Source organism: Hyperolius riggenbachi, chromosome 1 (genome assembly GCF_040937935.1).
Source record: "Hyperolius riggenbachi isolate aHypRig1 chromosome 1, aHypRig1.pri, whole genome shotgun sequence".
Lineage (NCBI taxonomy): Eukaryota > Metazoa > Chordata > Amphibia > Anura > Hyperoliidae > Hyperolius > Hyperolius riggenbachi.
This window is the reverse complement of record NC_090646.1, coordinates 451,710,635-451,734,684: the sequence shown is the minus strand read 5'-3', so window position 1 is coordinate 451,734,684 and position 24,050 is coordinate 451,710,635. Positions and strand designations below refer to the sequence as shown.

At 40.8% G+C, this 24,050-nt stretch overlaps 1 protein-coding gene across 1 annotated transcript in view; it reads right to left on the bottom strand.

Moving 5' to 3' along the window:
• Positions 1-24,050, bottom strand: part of TTC28 (tetratricopeptide repeat domain 28) — a 954,491-nt gene that overhangs the window by 276,250 nt on the left and 654,191 nt on the right. The window contains exons 11-12 of the mRNA XM_068238742.1: positions 21,281-21,499; positions 19,688-19,853 (exon numbers count right to left, since the gene is read on the bottom strand). Coding sequence (XP_068094843.1) covers positions 19,688-19,853; positions 21,281-21,499 — 385 coding nt within the window. The remainder of the gene's footprint in view (positions 1-19,687; positions 19,854-21,280; positions 21,500-24,050) is intronic.

The window sequence follows — 24,050 nt, the reverse complement described above, 5'->3', positions numbered from 1 at the left end:
TTAAATAAGCATATTTCATTACTGCTACTGATACTATTGCCACTATTATTTTAGCCATCTGTAAATTCTGTAATTAATTTAATCCAGAAGTTTTAAATCAGGATGATACCATTTATTGGCTAACTACAAATGAATAAGAATAAACAAGCTTTCGGCCTTGCAGCCTTCGTCAGGTTTATATCCTGTTAGTTTGCAAGCTGGTGGTACAGACAGCTTATATACATGCAACATCAAAAGGAAAAACAGATATTTTTTTCAAGCATAAATACATCATTAAGATGCCTTAATACAAACAGACCATCTAAATGGGGTAAGATAAGGCTCCTTGTTTACTTTATTGCTCACAGACCTGGTATTAGGATTGACCCAGAGGTATCGTAAATTCTTAGTTCACAAGTTAAGCTAGGGTGGCTGAGACAGTTCATATATCATCAATCTCATACCAATATAGAAAGTTGTTGTCCTTATTCAGACCCTTCTGCACAGCTTTGAAACAATTTATAAATTTTGTTTCTGCTATTAATCGGTCATTTGACGTTTTGAAGCCGCCCAGTTGGTAGACAGACACAATAGGTAAACATACACATGAATCACCCTACCCAGGTATTCTGCATTTAATTGTAAACAGGTTGCTTACCAGTGGCGGACACAGCCAGCAGTGGGCCCCTGTGCAAAATTGCATTTGCGGGCCCCTACGCGCCGCAGCTTCACGCGCCGTGGCAAAAATGGGTGTGGCTACCTAGCGCGCCGCGTCAAAAAATAGGTGTGGATAGAACCTGCGGCGCGTAGCACCGTGGCAAAAAATGGGCGTGGCAATGACCGGATGAGGGCGGAGCTAACTGTAATTTAAAGCGAACCCAGGGGAGGGTTTATTTCCTTTTAAACAATACTAGTTGCCTGGCGGCCCTGCTGATCTATTTGGCTGCAGTAATAAACTGAATTACACCAGCAACAAGCATGCAGCTAATCTTCTCAGTTCTGACAATATTGTCAGAAACCCCTGACCTGCTGCATGCTTGTTCAGGGTCTATGGTTGAAAGAATAAGAGACAGAGGACCAGCACGGCAGCCAGGCAACTGGTATTGCTTAAAAGGAGAGAAATATGGCAGCCTCAAGATTATTCTTACCTCAGGTTCCCTTGAAAAGTGCAACGCAAAGACAGTGGGCCCAAGTTTTGGTGACCCTTTCCCCAGAAAATTCACATAATTGTGCAGGTTTTCTCAAGAAAATACACATCATGTCGGCAGATATGCCCAGAAAATACGTGCAATCATGTCGGCAGATTTGCGCAGAAAATACGTGCAATCATGTCGGCAGATATGCGCAGAAAATATGTGCAATCATGTCAGCAGATATGCCCAGAAAATACGTGCAATCATGTCGGCAGATATGCCCAGAAAATACGTGCAATCACGTCGGCAGATGTGCCCAGAAAATACGTGCAATCATGTCGGCAGATATGCCCAGAAAATACGTGCAATCATGTCGGCAGATATGCCCAGAAAATACGTGCAACGTATTTGGTCGGAGACCAAGCGGCCGCTGAGCCTCTAGCGCCTGCCTGGAGCCCCGGAGAAATCCTGTATTTGCCGCTTTCCCGCCGCGCATACCGGGAGGGGGGGGGGGGCCCGAGGTGAGGGAGGGAGGATAGGAGTCGGGGCCCCCCAGGGAAAAAAATAAATTAAAAAAAATGTATAAAAAAAAAAAACTTAATGGGCCCCTGAAGCAACGGAACTTCAGGGGTCCTCGTGCGGCGGCACGGCCTGCACGGCCGTATGTCCGCCACTGTTACTTACCATACAAGTACGTTTTCTTCTGCTATCACAGTGACCTTTTATTGTCCAAAAAGTAGGTTTAAATGCTTTCTAAGCACATCACAGTCACAGGTGGGTTTGCTCTAGTTTCCCTCATTCAAAAAAGGATACCAGTACAATCTGGCTTTCTCTACAATTGCCTATAGACTGTGACAGAGATTATTAGATTGTGAGCCCCCTCTGAGGGGCTGTTAATAATATAAATTGTTGGACGCATTTTGCAAAGCAATACAGAATGTGTCAGAGTTATATAAATGCATAATGTTAATAAATATAATAATAGTAATAACAACAACAACTTATTTACCCAAAACACGCAATAACAGGCAACATAAAAATAGGTTAAAGAGGGCTGTTCTTAGAAGCCAGCAATGATTATGGCATATAGACATTAGAGATCTATTTAGTGCAGTTTGCTAACTTTACAGCGCTACATTTTCCTGACAGGCCTACGATAATTGTACTAAAAGCTGCAAGAATACAAATTACTCTTCTACCATAAGATACATTAGCATAGTATTAACATACATTAACATGAGTCGAATTATCATGGTGTTATAAAATGTATGTTGCTCTACAAATGTCATATTAAAAAAGATTAGGGATCTTGAATGAGGTTTTAACAGCATCAGAATGGAAGCTCCCTGGATGCCTCTTACACTCCTCAACTATGGAAAGCAGTCGCAATACTGCATAGAAGAACCATTACAGTAAGAGGCATATTGTGTTTTAGAGAGTGTTTGTTGGAATTATACAAGAAAAACTGAATGAGTACCTTGGCTTGGAGCACTTAACAAGAAATGGCAGAAACATGTCAGAATAATATAGTCTCCAGGGTGGTGCATGTAAACCTGGATGTCATCTCTCATTGACTTCTTTGTGTATTATTTAGTGGAAGTCAGCAACGCTGAGTGAACAGTATGAGTAGGCCAAGCCACTGAGCACAACAACCAAGGGGGAAGCATAACCTTGATATCTTTTTTACAAGTCCAACCATATCTCTGGTAAGAAAAATCCATGAAGTTTAACAACTACAAGAGAGAAATGCATTTGATACACTGTAGCATTGTAGGACTGTCATGATGCTATAAATTACCCTTAATTTAATGTATGTTACTTTTCAATAATATTCATAATATACATTGTCAAATGTATAATTGTTTTACAATATGCTTCGCCATGTAGTATAATTGGGCACATGTGTTCTCATCCATAGCTGATTTAATCGTGTATTTGAGCTGAATAATTTTGACCTTGCATATGTGGTGTAAATGGTGATGATGGGACTTGATAAATCTATTTCAGTCCAATACAGGCCACATTGAAGATTAGCTTAGATTGAGAATCTTGGTAATGTGCTAAAGTGCAAGCACTGAAATCCCTGTAGAATACCTGAACATGTAAGGAACAATAAAGCACACAACTTTATTCAATTCCCACTTAAAAGCATAATAACAATATTTCATACATATAGCTGGCTGATAGGTGGACCATAGAGAAGGATGTTACAACAGTCTTGTCAGAATGTGTTAAAGATGTGCATTCAGGCATTTTACTCCTGCATTAGGAAGGGATGGATTGAACCACTGCCTCCAATGCCCATTGTTTCCTGCATCCTTATGCTTTCAGTCGTATAGAATATTAGGAATGAAAATATATACAAAAGTTTGCTTTCTTAAAACAGAAAGAATTTGCTATAATTCAGGTTGGAGTGAGCTTGTCTCCCAGTGCATCACTGCTGAAGCTAAACACACCTCCAGAACCGCTGGAATGCAATGATGTGTAAGCTTGTTAAATTGTACAGAGCCATACTAATCCAACATGCATACAGACTGTTTCGGATTGTTTGATCCTCATCAGTGCATGAGGAATGAAAATGACAGACAAACATAGAAAACTCTTTGTGGGTAGACATTGGCAATATCTGAAGGCCAAAGTCATGAACAATTCAAGTATCCTGACAAGAAAATGTAGTTATATCTGTAGGATCAAGATGTTTTGAATCAGGATGATGCCATTTTCTCTACTGCTACTTACATATCTGTAGGGTATTCCCAAACAGCATATATCAGATCTTCCATACATCCAGGCTAGGCAACAGCCCTTGCATAGAAATGAGTACTGTAGTGACTAGCAGAATATATGTGTAATGGCTATGGTTTGATTAGCACCTGATAAAGGTTCGTGGGACTAAAACAATGTGCATCTTTTATTTGTATTGTTCATGAAATAAATAACAAAAAATTTCTATTGAAATCCAGGTGGAGTATTAGATCTTTCTACTCTACTTTAGTCATTCATCTTTCCAGTAAATAGCTGTAAGCAGTATGCATGTTAGTTATCAAATATGTATAATTCCATAGACGGAAGCAGTAAAAAAGGGCGCATATAGCTAGTGGACAAAAAGGGCGCCGCCATACACCGCAATGCAAAATATCAGCTATTGGGCGCCTGGCAGGAAAATTGGGCGCCCGAGAAGTAGCGGTTGCAGGGATCGTGTTAACAAAAGTTTTCATTTACAGCGTAAGGTTTATTACGAATATCGTTTACAAGTTCGTTTTAACTGTGTGGTTAACTTATTTTTTCGTTTTCAAATTTCGCTTTCAGGGCTGTAACAAGTAAATTATCGTTTACACTTATGTTATCATTTAAAATTCGTTTTCATAGGTACAATGCTTTTATTTTAAGATTATCGTATTTTAAGATTTTTAATGCGTTTGTGATTGTAAGGCTGTCTATTCTAATATATATATATATATATATATATATATATATATATATATATATATATATATATATATATATATATATATACCTACGAATATTATTAATGTGTACGACTGTACGTGATTTTAAGGCTATTTATTTTATTAAAAATATATACTTTTGGGCTTGTTAGCACACTGGTGAAAAACCCATTACCAAGCCTAAACTCAGTTCAGGAGTGATAAAATAAACTCGTGCGCAAAGTTTTGCGCGTAAAGTTTTACGCGCACAAAGTTTATGCGCGCAACGCCATTAAACCCTATGTCGCACGCACCTGACTTTGCACACGCAAAACTTTGCGCGCAAGTTTTTCCCTCAAAGTGGTGCTAACCTACTTAGTGCAATGCTTATCACGCCCAAACGTCTTTAGGCGTGCTAACTAGGTTAGCACCGCTTTGTGAATCAAGCCCTTTTAAGGCTATTTATTTTATTACAAATATATAAATTATTCTATTCATGTTATTTATAGTTAAGTATTTTAAGGATTAAATATATTATTGTTTATACGTGTGTAAGGGTGTTTGTGCAGTGGGGATGGTTAGGTTTAGGCACCACCAGGGGTTGGTTAGGGTTAGGCACCACCACGGGGGTCTTAGGGTTAGGCACCACCAGGAGGGTGTAAGGGTTAGGCACCACCAGGGAGGTGGTTAGGGTTAGGCACCACCAGGGGGGTGGTTAGGGTTAGGCACCACCAGGGGAGTCTTAGGGTAAGGCACCACCAAGGGGTCTTAGGGTTAGGCACCACCAGAAGGATGGTGAGGGTTATGCACCACCAGGGGGGTCTAGGGGTTACGGATAGGTACAGGGGGAGTCCTGTGTGAGAGTAGGATTGGGTATAGTTACAGTACAATTTACACCACCAGGGGGGTGGTTAGGCATCACCACGGGGGGTCTAGGGGTTAGGGGTAGGTACAGGGAGAGTTCTGTGTGAGAGTAGGGTTAGGTATAGTTACAGTACAATATATGTAATATATACATTTTATTAAATTATGTATATTTACACAAAGGGGGGGGGGTCTAGGGATTAGGGATAGATCTGTGTGAGCCTACAGTTAGGTATAATTGCAGTAAAATACTTGTCAAATCTACCATTCTATTACTATGCTTAACACAAGAGTGAATATTGTTTTTTGTTATAGATGCTATTTGATGCTTCATTTCAGAATTCATCTGTTGTTATAGACGGTATTTTGCCATTTAATTTCTGTTTATTCAACCTATTTAGCACTAAATTTTCATTTACAAGCTATTAAACAAAAAATATGGTTTTACATTACAACTTATAATTTCGGCTATATCCCGCACCTTTTTTCCAGGCACCCTTTTTTGATACACGCCCATAGACATACCAATAGAACTTTACTCCACTGGCACTAAGAGTAACTAGCTTGTCATTAATCATTTATACCATGCTTGGACTGTAAACAGGAACAGTAGTGACTGTTGTTGCCCTTTTTAGCAGAAACAAAGTTAAGTACTATGCTTGAATAATACCTTCATTAATAATAGCAAGGCTGAGGGGGCATCAGAAACACTAGACATTTGTCATTTGAACCACTGAAAAGAAGGCATAGCTACAGTAGCTAAACACTGTCACCACCAGAGCCTCAAAAGTAAAGTGATGATCTCCAGTCACCATGTCTAACAGTTTGAGCTGCAGGTTGGCTGCACAAACACATTTTCCTGCCCAGCCTGACTTATTCTCTTCCCAAATCTTAAAAGGGGTAAATTATCCCTTGTTGTCAATAGTGACTGCTGGAATGTAGAAATCAAACCTTACTAAGCAATGCTACATGGAGGCTTTTGTTAGTATCTCCATAAGAATAAGTTTCCAACTCATATTTAATTCTTTCTAGCAAAATAATAAAAAATTCATTTCAGGAAACCCATAAAATGAGGTATTTCTCACACGGCAAGCATAGTGTAAGCAGCCAGGAATGGACTTAGTTCCTTGGCACACAAAAGCAGTTGATGGTTTTGGCATACTTTGAATATTATGGTAGTAGACACAGGTTCACAGGAAATCCACTCAGCCTGTTTTCCTCAAGCACAATGAGCTGAATCTCCCAGGGTATCCTGAGTGTCTAGTATAGCAGTAGATGGAAAATCATTTGGGGTCACTTCTTCAATTGCACATTCCGGATTAAACTTTTAATACAAAGCAAGAAGCTCTCAGAATATTAAAGTAAAGTTATGGAATAAGGGACTCAGTACAGGTATAGTAGTATATACAAACTTTATGACTGTAAAAATGTAAGCAACTTGCGTCTTCTGGAAAAGTAAATGCATAGATGGTGGAAATGATCACAGTATCTTCAGATACAATTTTACCTAACTAAAACAGAAGCTATTTCTATGTATTCTACTTCACATAAGCAGGAAGTGTCCCCCAAAATGCATCATTTCAGGAAAGTGAGTGAACATAAACTGTATCCCTTTACAACCCGTAAAGACTAGACATACATCCAGAACCACAGGTTTACAGGATGCCTATGGCCTATTGAAGCACAATTCCAAAATGTGTTCCTTTTAAGCTGTAGTTTTGATTAGCATGTAGCGTTCGCGATTAGCATGCAAAGCATCGCTAATCGCGATCGCACCAAAACCACCGCAGTGTCCAGTGATTTTTCCGCGTTATAGCTGGAAAATCACTCCCGCAAAACCGGCGTTTTGTGGTTTTAGATGTGAACGGGCCCTAATTGTTTCCTATAACTCTTTGCTCCCTCTCTGCACCTTCTCCTATCCATCTCTCTATACTTCTGTGTTTTTTTCTGGTGTTACAGGGAGACTGGAGTTCCAAGAGCATTCCTGCAGATCTGAATTCACCCTGCTGGTGTGCAGATACTAAAGGTGGTCAAACATCTCGTGATTTTGCAGCCGATCAACCATTCGATTCGATAACTATTATTGCATGGTATGAAAATCGGTGGTGCAACAACTATTGGGAACAACACGCAATGGGTTCATCTACACCGGCAACCTGAAGGGATACCGGAACCACCATGCGCATGGCTTCAAGAATACTGCATCTTCTGTGAGGAACAAGCGGTACTGGCTGTACATAGAGGGGACCATTGCACGGGTGAGACCCATCCGCACTTGCTTAAATGCATTATGCTTAAGGCTGTAATGTGACAAGATATCCGGAAACCTTTGATTGTCCAATCTGGAACTTGCTAATTGAAAGTGGATTTCTCTACTCCCAAAAACAGGCAAAGGGAGAGAGGGGGGCCCCCTTTATACAATCGGGAAATTGTGGCTGATTGGAAGGTGTATGTATGCGCGGGCGATTGTATGGATATATATATAGTCTCATAGGCTTAAGCCAATGACTGATTTACCATCCAATTTGCAGGCATTGGACCACTCATGCATGATTCAGGCTCCGCACTGATTTCTGGTTTTTAATTTGGGGAGGGTTTTTTGGTAGGGCTATATCGAGGGGATTGTGCTTTGTATTGAATTATATTGTAATAAACTGATTTTGCATATTGGTATAATCATGGTGGCCTTATGACCTTTTGTTGCTATAATTAGGTGCAACAACTATGCCTGATTGACAATTTGACCAGTTTCAGTCCAAAAGTGGTCAAATGTATCAATTGGACATGCTGGGAAATATCGGGCAAACGTGGTGGATTTGGTACGCGGCCGTAAAGGTGTGCAAGATCATGACCGACTTATGGGACTGAAACCCCAAATGTTATATGTGCCTCCAGTGCCCGTGCTCTAAAATACTTTCACTGCTGCTGCATGTCTGCTGTGCTTCCACATTCGATCCCCTCATGCTGCCTGCATATGTGACATCCCAAAAGATTTCATGCTGAAATTGATTGTGAAACGGCCTGCGGTGTATGGGCAGCCAACAGATGTTTCCCTGATCATATTCGATCAGAGAAAGACACGTCTCTTGGTTGATCTGCCTATACATTGCTAGAAGTTGTTAGATAGAGTATTGGTGTACTGGTAGGAGGCTTTGCCTCTAACACAGGAGACCAGGGTTCGACCACGGTTTGAATATTGACTCTTCCTGTTCAGTAAGCCTTCACCTATTCAGCATGGAGACCTTGGGCAAGACTCCCTAACACTGCTACTGTCTAGTGGCTGCAGCTCTGGTGCTTTGAGCCTTCCAGGAAAAAAGCACAATATAAATGTTCTATGTCTGGCTAGATGTATGAGGACCTTAAAGTGAACCAGAGACGAAGCATCCTCATGTATTTTACCATGGAAATCAGTGGGAACATTAGAGAAAACACTTACCATGCTCTCTGTTCCATCCTCACTGCTAAAAGTGTCTGTTATCTAGCTGAGATAAGAATCCCGGACTGAGCATTGAGTCTGGCTTTGCTATAATGACTCAGCTATAATGATTCCTGAGCAAAGCCAGCAGGGGGCAGGCTTGGACTTGAAGACAGCAAAGAACACAGTCTCAGCTATAATTATTCTGTAGCAAAGCCAGACCGACTGCTTAGTCGGGATTCTTATCTTAGAGGTGATAACAGGCAAATTAAACAGAGAACAATGTAACAAAGAGCAGATTAGGTGTTTACTGTCATGTTCCCACTGATTTATAAGGTAAAATACATGAGGTTGCTTCATCTCTGGTTCTCTTTAACTTGGCGTGCTCCTATCTCCCTGCAAAAGAGCTAATCACCTGACCTAACTTGATTTAGACCAAGCTTCTACACATAATGCTGAAGATCCTCCTTTTACTGCTAATATTAGATAACTATTCCCTTACCACTGGGTAAATGGATAATGCAGAACTCCATGGCATTTCCATCCACTGAGAACTGAATAGGAAGAATTACATCTGTATTTCTTTCATTCTTTTAAAAGGTTTTGACATTCAAAAGTTCTCAGCTGCATTTTTTTTTATAACTCTAACCAGTTGGCCGACTCAGGAGTTTGAAAATTACAGGAGAAACAAAAATTATGAAAAGTCCATTTATCTCTAACACAGTGTTTCCTATAGTATAAATACTGTTTCAGTAGTATTTCAAAGCATACTATACCAAAGGAAAACAGAATGCAAAGACTAATTGCAAAATCTGATTTAACTAGTGGAATATTTTTATTTAGTACATACTGAAGTTCTCCTTTCGCTATAATAATAGGTAGTATCAGGGAGCTACAGTAATAGGTCTGGAAGCTTCACTGAGGTACCGTACATCCACAGCCCGGCCCTCAATCTTCATTTTACCATAGTCAACTCATATCCCTGCTTACCAACTGCAGAAATAAGATAACAGCCACAAAAAAGAGTATTATTTTCAGTGAGTCTAACCTGACTTGGACATACAGTTTACTTAGCAAGATTTTTAGAACAGTAAAATACATTGATGAGATTTATATTAAGCTGATGTATGTAATATGTAGATAAAAACAACAAAAATATAATATACTTTGCCTTTACGGCTAGCCACAGTATCTATCCAAAATGTGGAGAAATAGCCCACAGGCTCTCAATATGTTCCTCTTTTCCAATAAAACACAGTAATTAGATTCATAATTGTTAATAATTTACTGCGGCATCTGTTATCTGCCCAATCCATGCGGCTCCGGTCACTGTCGGTGAGGGAGGAAAAGTACTTTTCTTAGCCAGCAGATGCAAGAATGTTTGGGAACCTGTATGTGTCAGCTGATTATTTAGAGGTTCTGCCATGGACATCTGGTGCTCTAAATTCTTTTCTGAACAATAATTATAGAAGAACACAGAGCAAGATCTTTCACTATAGCCTAATAGGAAGAATTCCTCAGCAATCCAAGATTTTTGGCACCAGACAGGGGTTAAAGGCATTGCCATAGCATGTACAGAGAGGTTATTTTCCAGCCCTAACTAGCTAACTGTATGATGCCTACAGTGGGTAAAACAAATCCAAAATACAAGTGAATATGCATTATATTTCAGTGTCTGGCACTTTTCATGATGATTGACTGATTAATTGACAACTGTTACTTGACAATTGAGCGAAGACTGCATGTAAGCAATGCAGTCTTGCTTACATGCAGTCTTCGCTCAATTGTCAAGTAACAGTTGTCAATTAATCAGTCAATCATCATGAAAAGTGCCAGACACTGAAATATAATGCATATTCACTTGTATTTTTGTATCCTACAGGTAAGCAGTGACATTAGATCATAGCTGCAAAGTCTGCCTTCTTCCAGTCTCCAAAGGATCCATGCAGACGTTACCTGCTAAGTTTTGTCAGAAGGGAAGGGCAATAAAACCGTTTAGAAAACATATTGTTTCTAAAACAGCGCGAGGCATGCCTGGTGATTTAGACGCTGCCATAGGCTGCTATTAGCAGCTATGGTAATGACCAGTGTGTAATTTAAGTGCCTGAGTTTGCTTATAGTATTGGCGAACTCTGGCTACCGGCAGAGCGGGGGAGCGGTAATATGGGTTCGGCTTTAGTACAGCCAAGCGCTGGGGTTTACTTTAGGTGAAAGCTAAAGGCTGTTTATTGCTGCTGCATGATGCTCCTAATAGTATCCGCAATCAGTGCAGGTAGCCGTCCACTGTGAGTGCTTCCCCATGGAAGTGTCTATAATAGTAAACCCTTCCAATAAGAAGATACAGGCGGCAAAAAAATCTGCTGCTGAAGATTTTTCATTTTGCTAAAAGTGTTGGCTACAAACCACTGATTGCTGCATTATGCACCGGGTGGTATCAGAAATCAATGCTGGAAGCCATCCAGTTTAATAGTGGTAGCACCATCCCCAAGTACACTTGGAAAAACCCTTTACAACTTAAACTATGTTTAAATAAACTAAAAATTCTTTTCTACATTCCTTCTTCCTGCTATCTGCTGTGGTATATGATGTGTCATGCACATGCAATGCATGTAAGCCCAGTGCCGCTAAACCATATAGCCAAAAAATATTTGGAGGGAGTGCTGATATTGTCCCTCATACCCAAATAACGTATTGGAGCAGTGTGGGAGAGGAAGCTGCTGCAGCTTTTAAGCCAGTTAGTGGACCTGTCCCAGCAGAACACAAAGCTGCAGTGGCTGTGTGTATGTGGTAAAGGAGCCAGCTCGGCGGCTGAGACCACACAAAAGTGGTCCCAATATGCTTGACGAAGTAAGGCACCCGGTGCCCAAATGACTCTCCGCCAGCATCTCCATAGCCAATAATTACATTGTGGACTATGGAAACACCTAAGTTAACAGGCATGCTGTGTGCCTTTTTAATTGATTCCATTCTGCCCCCTCTTTCAAACTGATCCCCCACATTGTTGCTTGTATGCTCTGCGATACCTTACTAGCACTGCACAGATGCCAGTTAAATGCACACCCTGTCACAAGAATTAGCAGAAGACAACTGATCCTGCATCAAGGGACAGGAAGATGCTGCCTGCCTCTAAACACAGTATGTATAATGTCTTGTCTCTGAGCCTCAAAACTTCTGACTCGTTCATTCACACTTTCAAGCAGCTCCTCATCTGTATGCAGATAAGTCATGGAGCCAGAGCCCAAGCCCCAGTTACGGGATACACAGTCTGCCATGGCCTAGCTAAGATGGTAGCCATGTGCTGCTAGCACAGATCCATTCTGCTTTTCTCACCTCTACTCTACATTTGCAAATCTCATACAGAACCCCCCTTCACCTGGCCTCCCCATCAATGCTACACTCTCCCACCTCTTCGGGCATGCAATAGGGCACCAAGCCCACTTTTGTTGATATATTTACAACAATACACAGCAGTCACAGCTTTTTAATGAGCTGCATGGGAAAACTGGCTAAGGAGCTGAATTTCTTATGGCACAAAAGGTTTATGAAAGAGCGAAAAGGGAGAACAATTGTGTTGCTGCTATTGAACACTGCATACCCCCTTCTTACCCAATAATGTCCTGTAAAGAATGGAGAAGGCACCAAGAAAACAATGCAACAACACATGTCCACATGCAAGGGGCATCCCTCCTTCCTAAAAAAAAAAAAACTACTGGTGGTAAAATATTTCTCTCCTTCAGGGCACTGGCGCTTGCACAGTGTTTATGGTAAGTCCTATCTGACACTCTAACACAGTCCAAGCCGGAGCCAGAATGGTCCTCCAAGCGTCTTATTTCATTGAACCCCACTAAATAGAACCTTCCTTATATAAACTGCTTGACATTTTTGCTGAGTGTGGTGGAAAGCAGCTGAATAGGTCATCACTTTCTACTACGTTCAGCAAAACGTAGCTGTTGCTGTATATAATGTGTGTGCTAATAATATCAATGTGCTTGTATCCTAATGACGTTGGTAAATATTACTCAGATCAGCTTTCTTAAAATAACTTTGTTGTGGCTCGTGGGTTAATCACGAGAGGATTCAGAAACATACTTTTCATAAAATTAATAAAATCTGCTTTAGGTAGTAACTTTCATGGGAATCTGAAGTAAGTGGGATATGGAGGCTGGCATCATTATTAATTTGAAACAATACAAATGGCCTGGTTGTCCTGCTGATCCTCTGCCTCTGACACTTTTAGCCATAGACCCTAAACAAGCATGCAGAGCCGATGTTTCTGACTGAAGTCTGACTGGATTAGTTGCATGCTTGTTTCAGGTGTGTGATTCAGAAACTACTGCAGCCAAAGAGATCAGCAGGACACCAGGCAACTGTTATTGTTTAAAAGGAAATAAATATGTAAGCGTTCATAAACCTTTTGATTCAGGTTTCCTTTAAAGTGTACCCAAGGTGACAAGTGAAATGATGAGATAAACCAGTGTATGTACAGTGCAAAACATAATAACCAGGCTGTTTTACTTGTTGTATTTTTCTGCCTGAAAGAGTTAATGTTTAGGAATGGAGTGACAGCTTCTGTCCTGTCGGTATCTTGTCTGGAATAAGCAGATTACAGCCATAAAAGTTTTCCTGGCAGGAAATTAAACTTCCGAGAGCAGAAGGAGATTAAAAAGGGTCAATAGTTAATGTATTTTAACTCTGGGACACTAATAGTCTGCCAGTGAGCAGAGGCAACAGAGCATTAAATCTACTTTGTAAATGATTAAATATAAAATAAAACCATGGGATATCTAAAAAAAAAGTCATTTTTAGGAGTAGGAGGATAAATACAATTGATCATCTAATCAGTTTATTTTGACCTCGGGTTCATTTTAATGACTAACTTTCTACAGTAAGTCAGCAAGTTTTGTTATTTTGACAAAAAAGGAATGTTTTTATCCTGTGATGAATAAAACATTATAATATTATATCACAGGAAAAAAAACTTGAAGAAAGTAAATTCCTCACATCGTAGCGAATGTCGTACGCTTGTTTTGTGTGTCGAGTACAGGAGGGTGGAATATTGTCCCCTAGACACTCTCTTCCCGGCTGCCTCGCTACGGTTTATAATATATGCCCACATCATGTCTAGCAGACACATGACAACATAAAAATGTAAATCAGAGGTATCAGGGATTTCTAGTGTGACAGCCACCACATGTTCTAGTCTATGTATCCGACATACCTTCCCTTTCATTATGATGGAGCACTGTTTACTTTGAAGCAAGCAGGAATAAAACACAACAAAGCTGAGGAGTAGCAGCAGACTGAGAAGCTGCTGCAATGTGCAAGTGGTGTGTGTGATGGTAGTAAAAGTGCAGGGATGGTGTCATTAAATATAATAGTGCTTGTGTGCAAAGTGCTTTTGTCAGATATCTCTTTCAGATCCATGTGGGTATCTCTTTCCTTGATAAAAATCCCCTGGAGGAACTACTCAGACAGAAGATGTACCGGCTGTCAGGCTGAAACAGCAAATTATGCAGTTTTTTACTGACTTTCCCTGCGTGCTGCCTGCCTGCCAAATATATTTTGTTTCTGTTTACATTATAAAAGGGCTTCTCCTGCACTCTGTATTGAGGCTGTTGACTTCAATCAGGTCATAATGTATTCAGGAGTATTAAGAGCTGGAAATCAAGAACAATTAGAGGAAAGATGAGACGTTGGCTCTGATGAGCCAGCATGTTAGAGCAAAGAGGACCTCTAGAACACCACATGACATGAGCGGAACTCTGCTGTGCTTGGCAAATGCTGATAACATTTGGCTTTTCGCATACGCCAGCACTTAACCTGGCATCACGAACAATATGCAAATCATTTTGCAAAGAAGCCCCCCTGCAGAACACGTTAAAGGCATTCATGTGGGATTAAAACATATATTTCCAGGCATACGCCCATTCAGTGAATACCAGTGTAATTATGATGGAGAATGTTTCTTAGACAGAAATCTACATATTGTGATTAACAAAATGTCTTTCATTTAAAAAGCTCAGTAAATACGAAGGTAAAGAATAAAAACAAGATATTGGCTGCTCAGGTGAAGAAACTTGCACCTGTTTTCAGGGCTGACAGGGGCAACCTGGGCAATTGCCCCACTGCCCCTGAGCGCTGCCAGGCCACCCCAGGTCTCTTCCTGACTTGTACTCCCCCGAAGGCTCTGCAAAGTAGGTTTGGCAGCATAGCATGCCACCTGTCCCAGGGTGCAGTAATATTAGTCAGTGCTCCCTATGTTCATCTTCTCTGTGACCTGGTGCATGTCATTACATAATAACGTGTTCCGGGTCACTTACAAGAGGCAACTGTGTGGATCAGGACAGGGAGCACAGATGAAGCAGCATGCCGGGACAGGTGAGTTGCTATGCTGCCCAAAACTGTGCACCACGCATCAGAAGAACACCTGGGTTAATTTTGCCCTGGAGACACATTGGCGCTTGAGCCAGCCTTGCCTGTTTCCATACGTCATTGGTCTGGAGCCAAACTAATAAGTCTATTGACAGGTAAAGATTTACAGTGTCTGACTAGTGTTGTCTTAAAATATACATACCTAGGTAAGCACAGAGGTATGGTCATGCTGGACCCACGTACCTCTGTGCATTGTATGTTCCTCTCCTAAAGTTAAATGTTCAGATAGGAAGAGGCAGGCTTGCTGCGATGTTACCTCCTATCACACTCCCATTACCGCCTCTTCCCTGCCCCATTTACTTCCCTTATAGGATACCCAATGTGAGAAAGATATGGAGGCTGACATATTTTTTTCTTGAACAATACTGGTTGCTTGGCAGTCCTGCTGATCTTTCATGAATCAGTAGTGTCTGAATCAAGAAGGAGGAAATGGGAAGGTGATAGGAGGGAACATCGCTGCAAGCCTGTCTCTTTCTGTCTGAAAATGTGACTTTAAGGAGAGGAACAGGCAATGCACAGGGATATGTGGATCCAGCAGGAACATATCTCTGTACTTACCTTTCCTCAGGTCAGGTGTGCTTTTAATGGGCATGATCCTTCACGTATAATGGGAAAACAAGATATAAGTGCAAAGTGGTTGAAGAACATGTATTTCTCCCTGAATTGCCTTTTAAGGTTTGATTGGATAACGCAAACTGTTTCCTGACCAGACAATAGCTGAAGGTAGGGCCTGGACACACTGTTAAATTGCTGTGCAGATTTCAGCAACGCGTATCTGTGTGTGATTTGCAGAGACGTCACACTCATGCACTGAAAAGCAGTGTATTCAAAGCAGTGTGTTCTAACTATAACTATTAACCCATCAGTAGCACGTGCGTTGCCAAGGTAATATGCACATGATGATGCACTACGGTAACGCACTAATGGGGTAATGGCCATTGCGCCCCCTGTGCTAGTAAAAGTAAAATTGCCATGCGGTACCTGCGCACAGCAATGTTACTGTACTTTAGGAGAGATAATTCATTACATGAGTTTTGTGGAGCAGGGGATGGGGGGGGGGGGGGGGGGTAGTGGTCGGTAGGTTAGTGTTAGGAGTATAAGGAGTAGATAGAGGGTAGTAAAATATTCAGAAACAATTACCACTATTTTCCTATTGGAATTAGCCACTGCCCAATACTAGAATATCGGAAAGTTTACAGATAGTCTCCTAGCGGCTTCTCCCGGCGCCCAAATTATCACGGCATCCTTTTTACATGTATGCTCCAAAAACTCCCCTCAGCTTTCCAACTTCAAAGGCCTAAGGACTGCCAACTCTTTTTCAAACACAAAACCCTTGCTGACTGTACCTGCATGCATGTAGAAGGTTCAGCTCATGGAAATGTAACATGCACAGCATCCAGCATTATTTACACAACACCCTCTGACCCCTCCAGGGAGCTCCATCTACTTCCTATAACTGGGAGACAGTATCTCGACTACAATTAACGGAGAGAATGTCATCACCACACTACAGACATCTAGCAGAGAGTAGGGCAAAGGTATGTAAATACACACTGGCTACAGAGTATTACATTCCCAATACATGTAGATAAGCATGGGAAGAAGCACTCAGAACCTTGTAGGAGTGTTAGGGGAGAGGGAGAGCTGAGAAGGACATTGTGGACAAATGTACCTTATAAGTACATTTATAATCTAAGAAAACATCAAACAGTAAAGAAATGGATTTATCAGAGTAAATTGCTCTATCACTGTGAGGACAAGCCGAGGAAATGCTATTGTATTAATGAAAGAAAAACTGTAAGCATGCCAAGAAAATACTCGTGTTCATGAAAGAAGAATGTGATGTAGATTTATTTGCTGTCATAAACACAATAGGATGCGTAACCAAACAGTGGATTAGAAGAGGCTCTGCACATCATTCTGCATAGTTGAGTCCCAGTGTGAATATACTATTGTGCTCCGAAGATACAGTACATTAGTCATTTTAAGGTCAGTAAACCCAAAAGTGATATCAATGAACCCCGGTGGTCAGCCACCCGCTGGCTTCTTCCAGCTCTGGGGACTTCAGCGGTGACATCAACTCTCTATAGTTCAATGACCTGTCTGCACACACATTCATGTTTAGGAAATACCTGTCCTCCTGCTACTTCTACAGTAATATAAAATACAATATGAAATACTTAAATATTTAAGCAAAGACAACTTTGGGTAAAAATTGACAAAATCTAAAAACTTAATTTGTGCAAACAGAACACCTTAAAGGGAACCTTAACTGAGAGGGATATGGATGTTTCCTTTTAAACAATACCAGTTGCCTGGCAGTTCTGTTGATCTCTGTGGTTGCAGACAGTAGTGACTGATTCACACACCTGAAACAAGCATGCAGCTAATCCAGTCTGACTTCAGCCAGAGCAGCTGATCTGCATGCTTGTTAAGGGGCTGTGGCTAAAAGTATTAGAGACAAAGGATCAGCAGGAGAGTCGGGCAACTGGTATTATTTTAAAAAGAAAAATCCATATCCTTCTCAGTTTAGGTTCCTTTTAAGTTTACCAGCATTTAAGCACTATACATAGTGAGCTACACAATGTAAGTAATTTACTATATACATACTTTACTTACATTGCCTGCTACACAAGCAATGTAAGTGATGTATGCAAATAGTGAGTTGTGCAATCTGCGTACCTAAGTAAATTGTGTAAATGCTAGTATGCTTAATGTGTGCTTTCTACACACGTTACATTTTCCAAGCTGATGTGAATTAACCCCTTCCACTACCAAAAAAAAAAAAGAAAAGGCATTCTGAATGGATCTAACTTTTTGCCAATTTCTACACTTTTTCCATTCTGTTCTTTTAATGTTTATGGACACAATATGTAGCTCCTTGAAAAATTAACAAACTGGGATTGTTTAACATTCAATAAAACTCTCCCTTAAACCCTATTTTAGGCTTATGTTTTAATGCATTTTTTTCTGGAACACACACTAATTTTCAATACACAAATTTTCTACATTTTTACTCAAAGGACGACTGAAGTGAGAGGGACAAGGAGGCTGCCATATTTATTTCCTTTCAAGCAATACCGGTTGCCTGGCTGTCCTGCTGATCCTCTGCCTCAGTCTAATGCAGGTATGTCAAACCAGTCCTATGAGGGCCGAGATCCTCACACATTTTTGATACAGCTCAAATGAATTGATGGGTCTGAATCAGGAAAGGTGTGGTCCATCAGGTAGAACACATTCCTCTCTTTCTCAATCCATCCTAAACACTGGCATGGATCTGGCCCTCCAGGGCTGGAGTTCGAACACATGTGGTCTAATGCCTCTAATCCTTTAGCCACAGCCCCTGAACAAGCATGCAGCAGATCAGGTATTTCTGACATTATTGTCAGATCTGACAAGATTAACTGCAAACTTGTTTCAGGTATGTGATTCAGACAGTACTGCAGCCAAATAGATCAGCAGGACTGCCAGGCAAATGGTATTGTTTAAAATAAATTAAATATGGCAGCCTCCATATTGCTCTCACTTCAGTAGCCCTTTAAGCAATTTTTGTATTAATATTTTTTACTACCTGGCTGGCTAGGTTTGACAAACTGCTTTCCTGTGTTAATGTCAGATCCTGCTTGCCTGAGAGAAGAAGACCAATGCTAAGCCATGCAACCTCCTCCCCCTAACTAATTATTACTCACACAAGGTAGTCCAGGAAGAACTGGGGGGGGGGGGGTGAGGGAGGTGAAACTAACTGGTCCTTCCCTCTAAGCACAGAGTTTACCCTGCTCAGCCGCTCAATGTACTCCACAGGAGGGAACAGAGGGAGGAGGGGGGTGAGAACCTATGATGGCTCTGTTCTAGGGAAGCTATTCTCACTCTCTTGCCAGTGCCATGCGTTGCTGTAGATCAGGTGACTGACTTTTTCAAAAAGAATTTCTCCGTAAAAGCTTAATCAAATATGGAGGGAATGATGGCCCAATTCCCTGTTTACCTTTGCTAACAATGAAAATCTGTCAATATGTGAACAATGGTAGCATCATTTTTTACCACTCACCTATCTCGCCAACTCCACTTACCTCTGCTAAGTGAAATTCACCAAAGAAGAAACCATGAAATACCTAAAACTAAAGCAACTCTGGGCAAGGACCATGTCCCCACTAGTGATACCATAAGTGTTTTGTGTTTTTGCTGCCGTTATTTTACAAACATATGAGAGAACAATATGGAAGAAGTAAAAAAGGGACCAGTCCATTCACCCCACATCTGCCCATCACGCAAATTAGGGATGGAAGTTGTGGTTGATACAAGCAGATGTCGCCTTGCCATTATTTACATACATGAGCTCCCTCCATACATACAGTAGCACCAGTATGGTAGTAAGCATATCAGGTGAGCACACGCTAAACATGCTTTACAGTAGTGGCAATGTAGGGAATAGCACATACCTTGTGTAGTAAGAGTCCACTCCCAGGGTTTCACGAACATTTGCTATGTATTGCTCTAACACCGAGCTGTTTGATACTGGGAAAGTCATACTTCCTGATTCGGTAAAATCACTAGTATTTTCCAGTGTTGAGTCTCCCAGGTAGCATTCATGAAACTTTAAAACTCCTGAAATGATTGAAAAAACAGCATTTACCTACTAAAATATAGAAGGGAAATGCTCTCTTAATGGATCAACACCAAAGTGTTGTGCATTTATATTTAAATGTGCTTAAAATATCTTAAATGGGGCTGACTATTAATGGCATGTACATGCATTTGTGGTTTCACCCCCATTTTATAATACTGGCATGTCACTCCCTGTAAAGTGCAGTCTGTGCCCATACTGATTGTAAGCTAGATACAGTATATGCAGATTCCAGATTCAAACCTGAGCTAAAATATTCCACTGTTCCTAGTTTATAGTTCTTGATAATCCTGTTTGTCTCCTCTGCGGCTCTTAACACTTATCAGCAAACACTCAGGCTGTGTTCTCACTTGAGCTGAGAACGGACATTTTTTGTCCGATCTCTGCTCTTTGTAAAACTGACAGTGAACAGCTCCTATTTTCATTTCATATATAGGAGCCGTTCACACGTGACATTCTGCAATAGATGCAAGGGATCCGCTGCAGTAAGCAGTCCGCCCTTCTGTGCAGTCCGCGATAATCCTGGACAGGCAGATGCATTCCCCCATATAGCCTACAGGGGGTAACACATCTGCCTCAGGCTACAGCCGGATCATGGCAGACCATCAGAGTGGACACTGCACTGTCACCTGCCGCTGGCCGCAAGTGGGAACTGAGCCTAATTATGGGAAAGTAGAACTAATGAGGAGTCATTTCTTAGTGTAAGGAATCAATAGCAAGCCTGTATTTTGCTACAACTGTATTTAAAATCAGAGATAAAATCAACACTGCACCTAAACTGGGTTATTTATCTGTGCCCTATTTTGAAACATTTAAGTCACATCTAAGTATAAGTACACTAACACACACATACAAAAAACAAATAAAAAAAACCCCTGCAAATATTTAAGCAGCATTGCACAAGGCCCTGTAATTGTTGGCTTTTTACACACAGAACATTTGAGGATCTCCATGATCGAAGTGGGGATTCTCAGTTTGCTTAACCTGGGCTAACATCGGCTTTGATAGCCACCAAAAGCAAACAAATGAAATCTCAGATGGGGTAACCGGCAGCAAACATGAACCAGCACAGGAACCCTTTGTTCTATTTCCAAGTGTATATTTTCACTGCGCGTCAGCATTTCAATTCAAGACAAAAATATTCCTGCAGTGTCGATGCTTCACTTACTGAAGCTGGAGGAGGGATAAAAAGGATAGAAAATAGTAAACCTACCGTAAATTCAGCAGAAAACTGTATCGTCAGCCGCAGCTTATTTATTGCATAATCTACAACTAAATATATTTCACGAAACTCCCAAATGAACTTTCAGTAAATATTATTGCATAACTATTATCAGACAATTGTTTGGTTTTGATGTTTCCTACTATAAATAGAACGCAGCAGAGATATATAGATGCAGTGTCTCACCTGAACCAGGAGCTAGTAGCCAGCTGTAAAGATAACCAGCAGCTAACGAGTAGTACAGCACCAGTCCTCTCTGACCATTGATGGTCTCCAGGATTTGGTCAATAGTCACAGGTGAGTAGGGATCGGATTCTTGTTGACCAGTTTGTCGCTCAACCAGAAGGTCAGCGAAAGCTCGTGTTCTGCCTCTCTCTGCCACAGCTAAAGCTTCATCATGATGTCCTGTAAAGCAAAGGTAACATTTGGGATTACTTCACTGTAATACTAATGAAAAATGCAGACATGACTGGCACTGTATAGCCCTACTCACTATTTTTTTAATAGAAACCTGTCAGTCTGGATAATTACTTTGGGTGTTGCTCACTCCCAAGCCACTAGGTGGCATATTCAATTATTTCACCCTGTTATAACAATTTCAGTGCTCAGCTGGGATTGAGATTTTGTGAAATGTGTTACTGCCAACTAGGCAGATGAATCTAGCCAAACAGATAGCATGGCTCTCAAACTAACCTAACATTTCTTTACTTCGCTTCCGTAAAAGCAGACAGGTCATGAAATTACTGGCATGATGTATCAAGAGAGAAGCAAAGAAAATGGAGTGAGATACCCCAGAGCTATCCACCAGGATTCAGCTGCTGAATAAAACACAGATTGTGATAGGTTGGCCTGCCTATGATCCAGTTTCCTTTGTACCTGTCTTGATGTATCAACCCTACTGATTATACAGAGAAGAACTGTGATACATAAAAGAGTCAGTAATACAGTTTCTCGTTCTGTAAGAAGCCAAGGTAAAGCTGCATGCACTGTTGCCAGCATCAATCATTTATGACTGCTTCAGACGACAGTTTAGGAACAATTCCTGTATAGGCATGCTATCCATGAGGATGCCAGGGGGAGGGATGAATGGAGGACCAGTGCTCTGGGTACCACAAGAGAAAGTTAATAGTTAATAGGTGAGAGCAGACCAAAGTGTCAGGCTGCCACTAATTATTGCTTTGAGTGATGAAAATACAAGATGTGTACACAGCTTAAGGCATGCAGAACTGTAGAGCCAGGTAGCATCAGGTGCCGCAACACCAAAACCATCTGATTTGTTCCCAGTCATGTGTTTAATAACTCTTTGCAATTTTATATCAATTTGATATAAACGATCAATCGGGAGTGGTGGATTTTTCTTCTCAATGCTTATGAAAATTGAATGGTAGATTGACAATTTCTTGATAAAAAGACCCAAGACATTTTCTTTTTTCATAATTGTGGAAAAAAATAACACATGTGATATATTGGTCAGATTTTTTAAATGTTACAATCAATCAAACAATAATCTATTTGTATTCTTGAGCGAAAAATAAATATAAAAAATTGTATGGTGTGTGTGGGCAGCTTAAAGGACACCTGAAGTGAGAGAAATATATGGTTGCAGCCATATTCATTTTCTTTTAAACAGTACTACTCGCCTGGCAGTACTGCTGCAGTACTCCTTGGCTGCAGCAGTGTCTGAAATTACACCAGAAACATGCCTGCAGCTAATCCAGTCAGACTTCAGGGTCTATTACTAAAAGTATTAGAGGTAGATGATCAGTAGGACAGCCAGGGAATCTGTATTGTTTAAAAGGAAATAAATCAGCCTCCATATTCCTCTCACATCAGGTGTGCTTTAGGCCATTAGCAATGAACATTCAAATGCATACAGAAGCCCCTTGTTGGCAGATTCTCTTTGCTATATTTTGCTGTATAAAATGTTCAGAGGCATGCAGGAATCTATTATTATATCTGAAGTGAACCATGTGTTTACACCTAGTCTGAATTTGTCTAGCCTGTGTGGCAAATCTCCATACAGCCAACAGAACCTGTCACATTTGACTTTTCATTTCCATTTTGCGCGTGGTTGAGTGCAATAAGCGGCGAGTGCTTTTCTTCCACAAGCCATTCTCCACAAGTGCGGGAAAATGCTGCTGGCGGCATCCAGGGATAACAGACAGGAAGTCACCTGCACATGGGAAAACATCTTCTTAAAGAACATGCCTGAGGTGGGCTTTAATGCAAATGGCTTTCGAGGCTGGTTGTGTTCTTTCAAACATCCACATAACCTAAGTAGGTATTTGAATTAAATGAAGTTCTGGTATAAAAGTACACTTTTTACTTTCTGCTTATCAATAACAAGCCAAAAGCCAAGAGCAGAGCTGCAATTTCCTTGACTCGAATGCAATCACACAGAGAACCTTCTTTCTTGTCAATGACTGGCTCAGTATCTTAACACTTAAAAATAACTGTGGGAGTTTTTTTTCCTTTTTATGTATTTATGTTAGATAAGTATAAAATATTCGGTGATTATGTCAGATTTACCACTTGCAAACAGCAGGTGGCAGGTTCCAAGAAAGGCCTAGCTTCATACAGACTTGTATAGCTGTTAGTGCTTGGAGACCAGGTTACTTTACACTGAAGACTGTTTCCCACATACACTTACACTGATTCCCATATGAGGAGGAATGTTTGTCTCAGCCTCTCTCCCAACAAAGTAAACCAAATGTGTTCTGGCCCCAATGTTGATTCATGCAAGTGCATTGACAAGTTTCGGTCCTAGTCTGTGCTGATGATGTGCTCTTCCTGAATGACTTAAGCGGCAAATAGCTCAACACCAAAATGCAGCTTGAAGTTCCAGGCATTGTATTACTCTAAGAGGGGATCACAAAACTGTTGGATCTGTGGAGCTTGAGTAGTTATCACTAAAACACCATCAACACACTTGACAAGACTAGCATGAGCGCAAGAG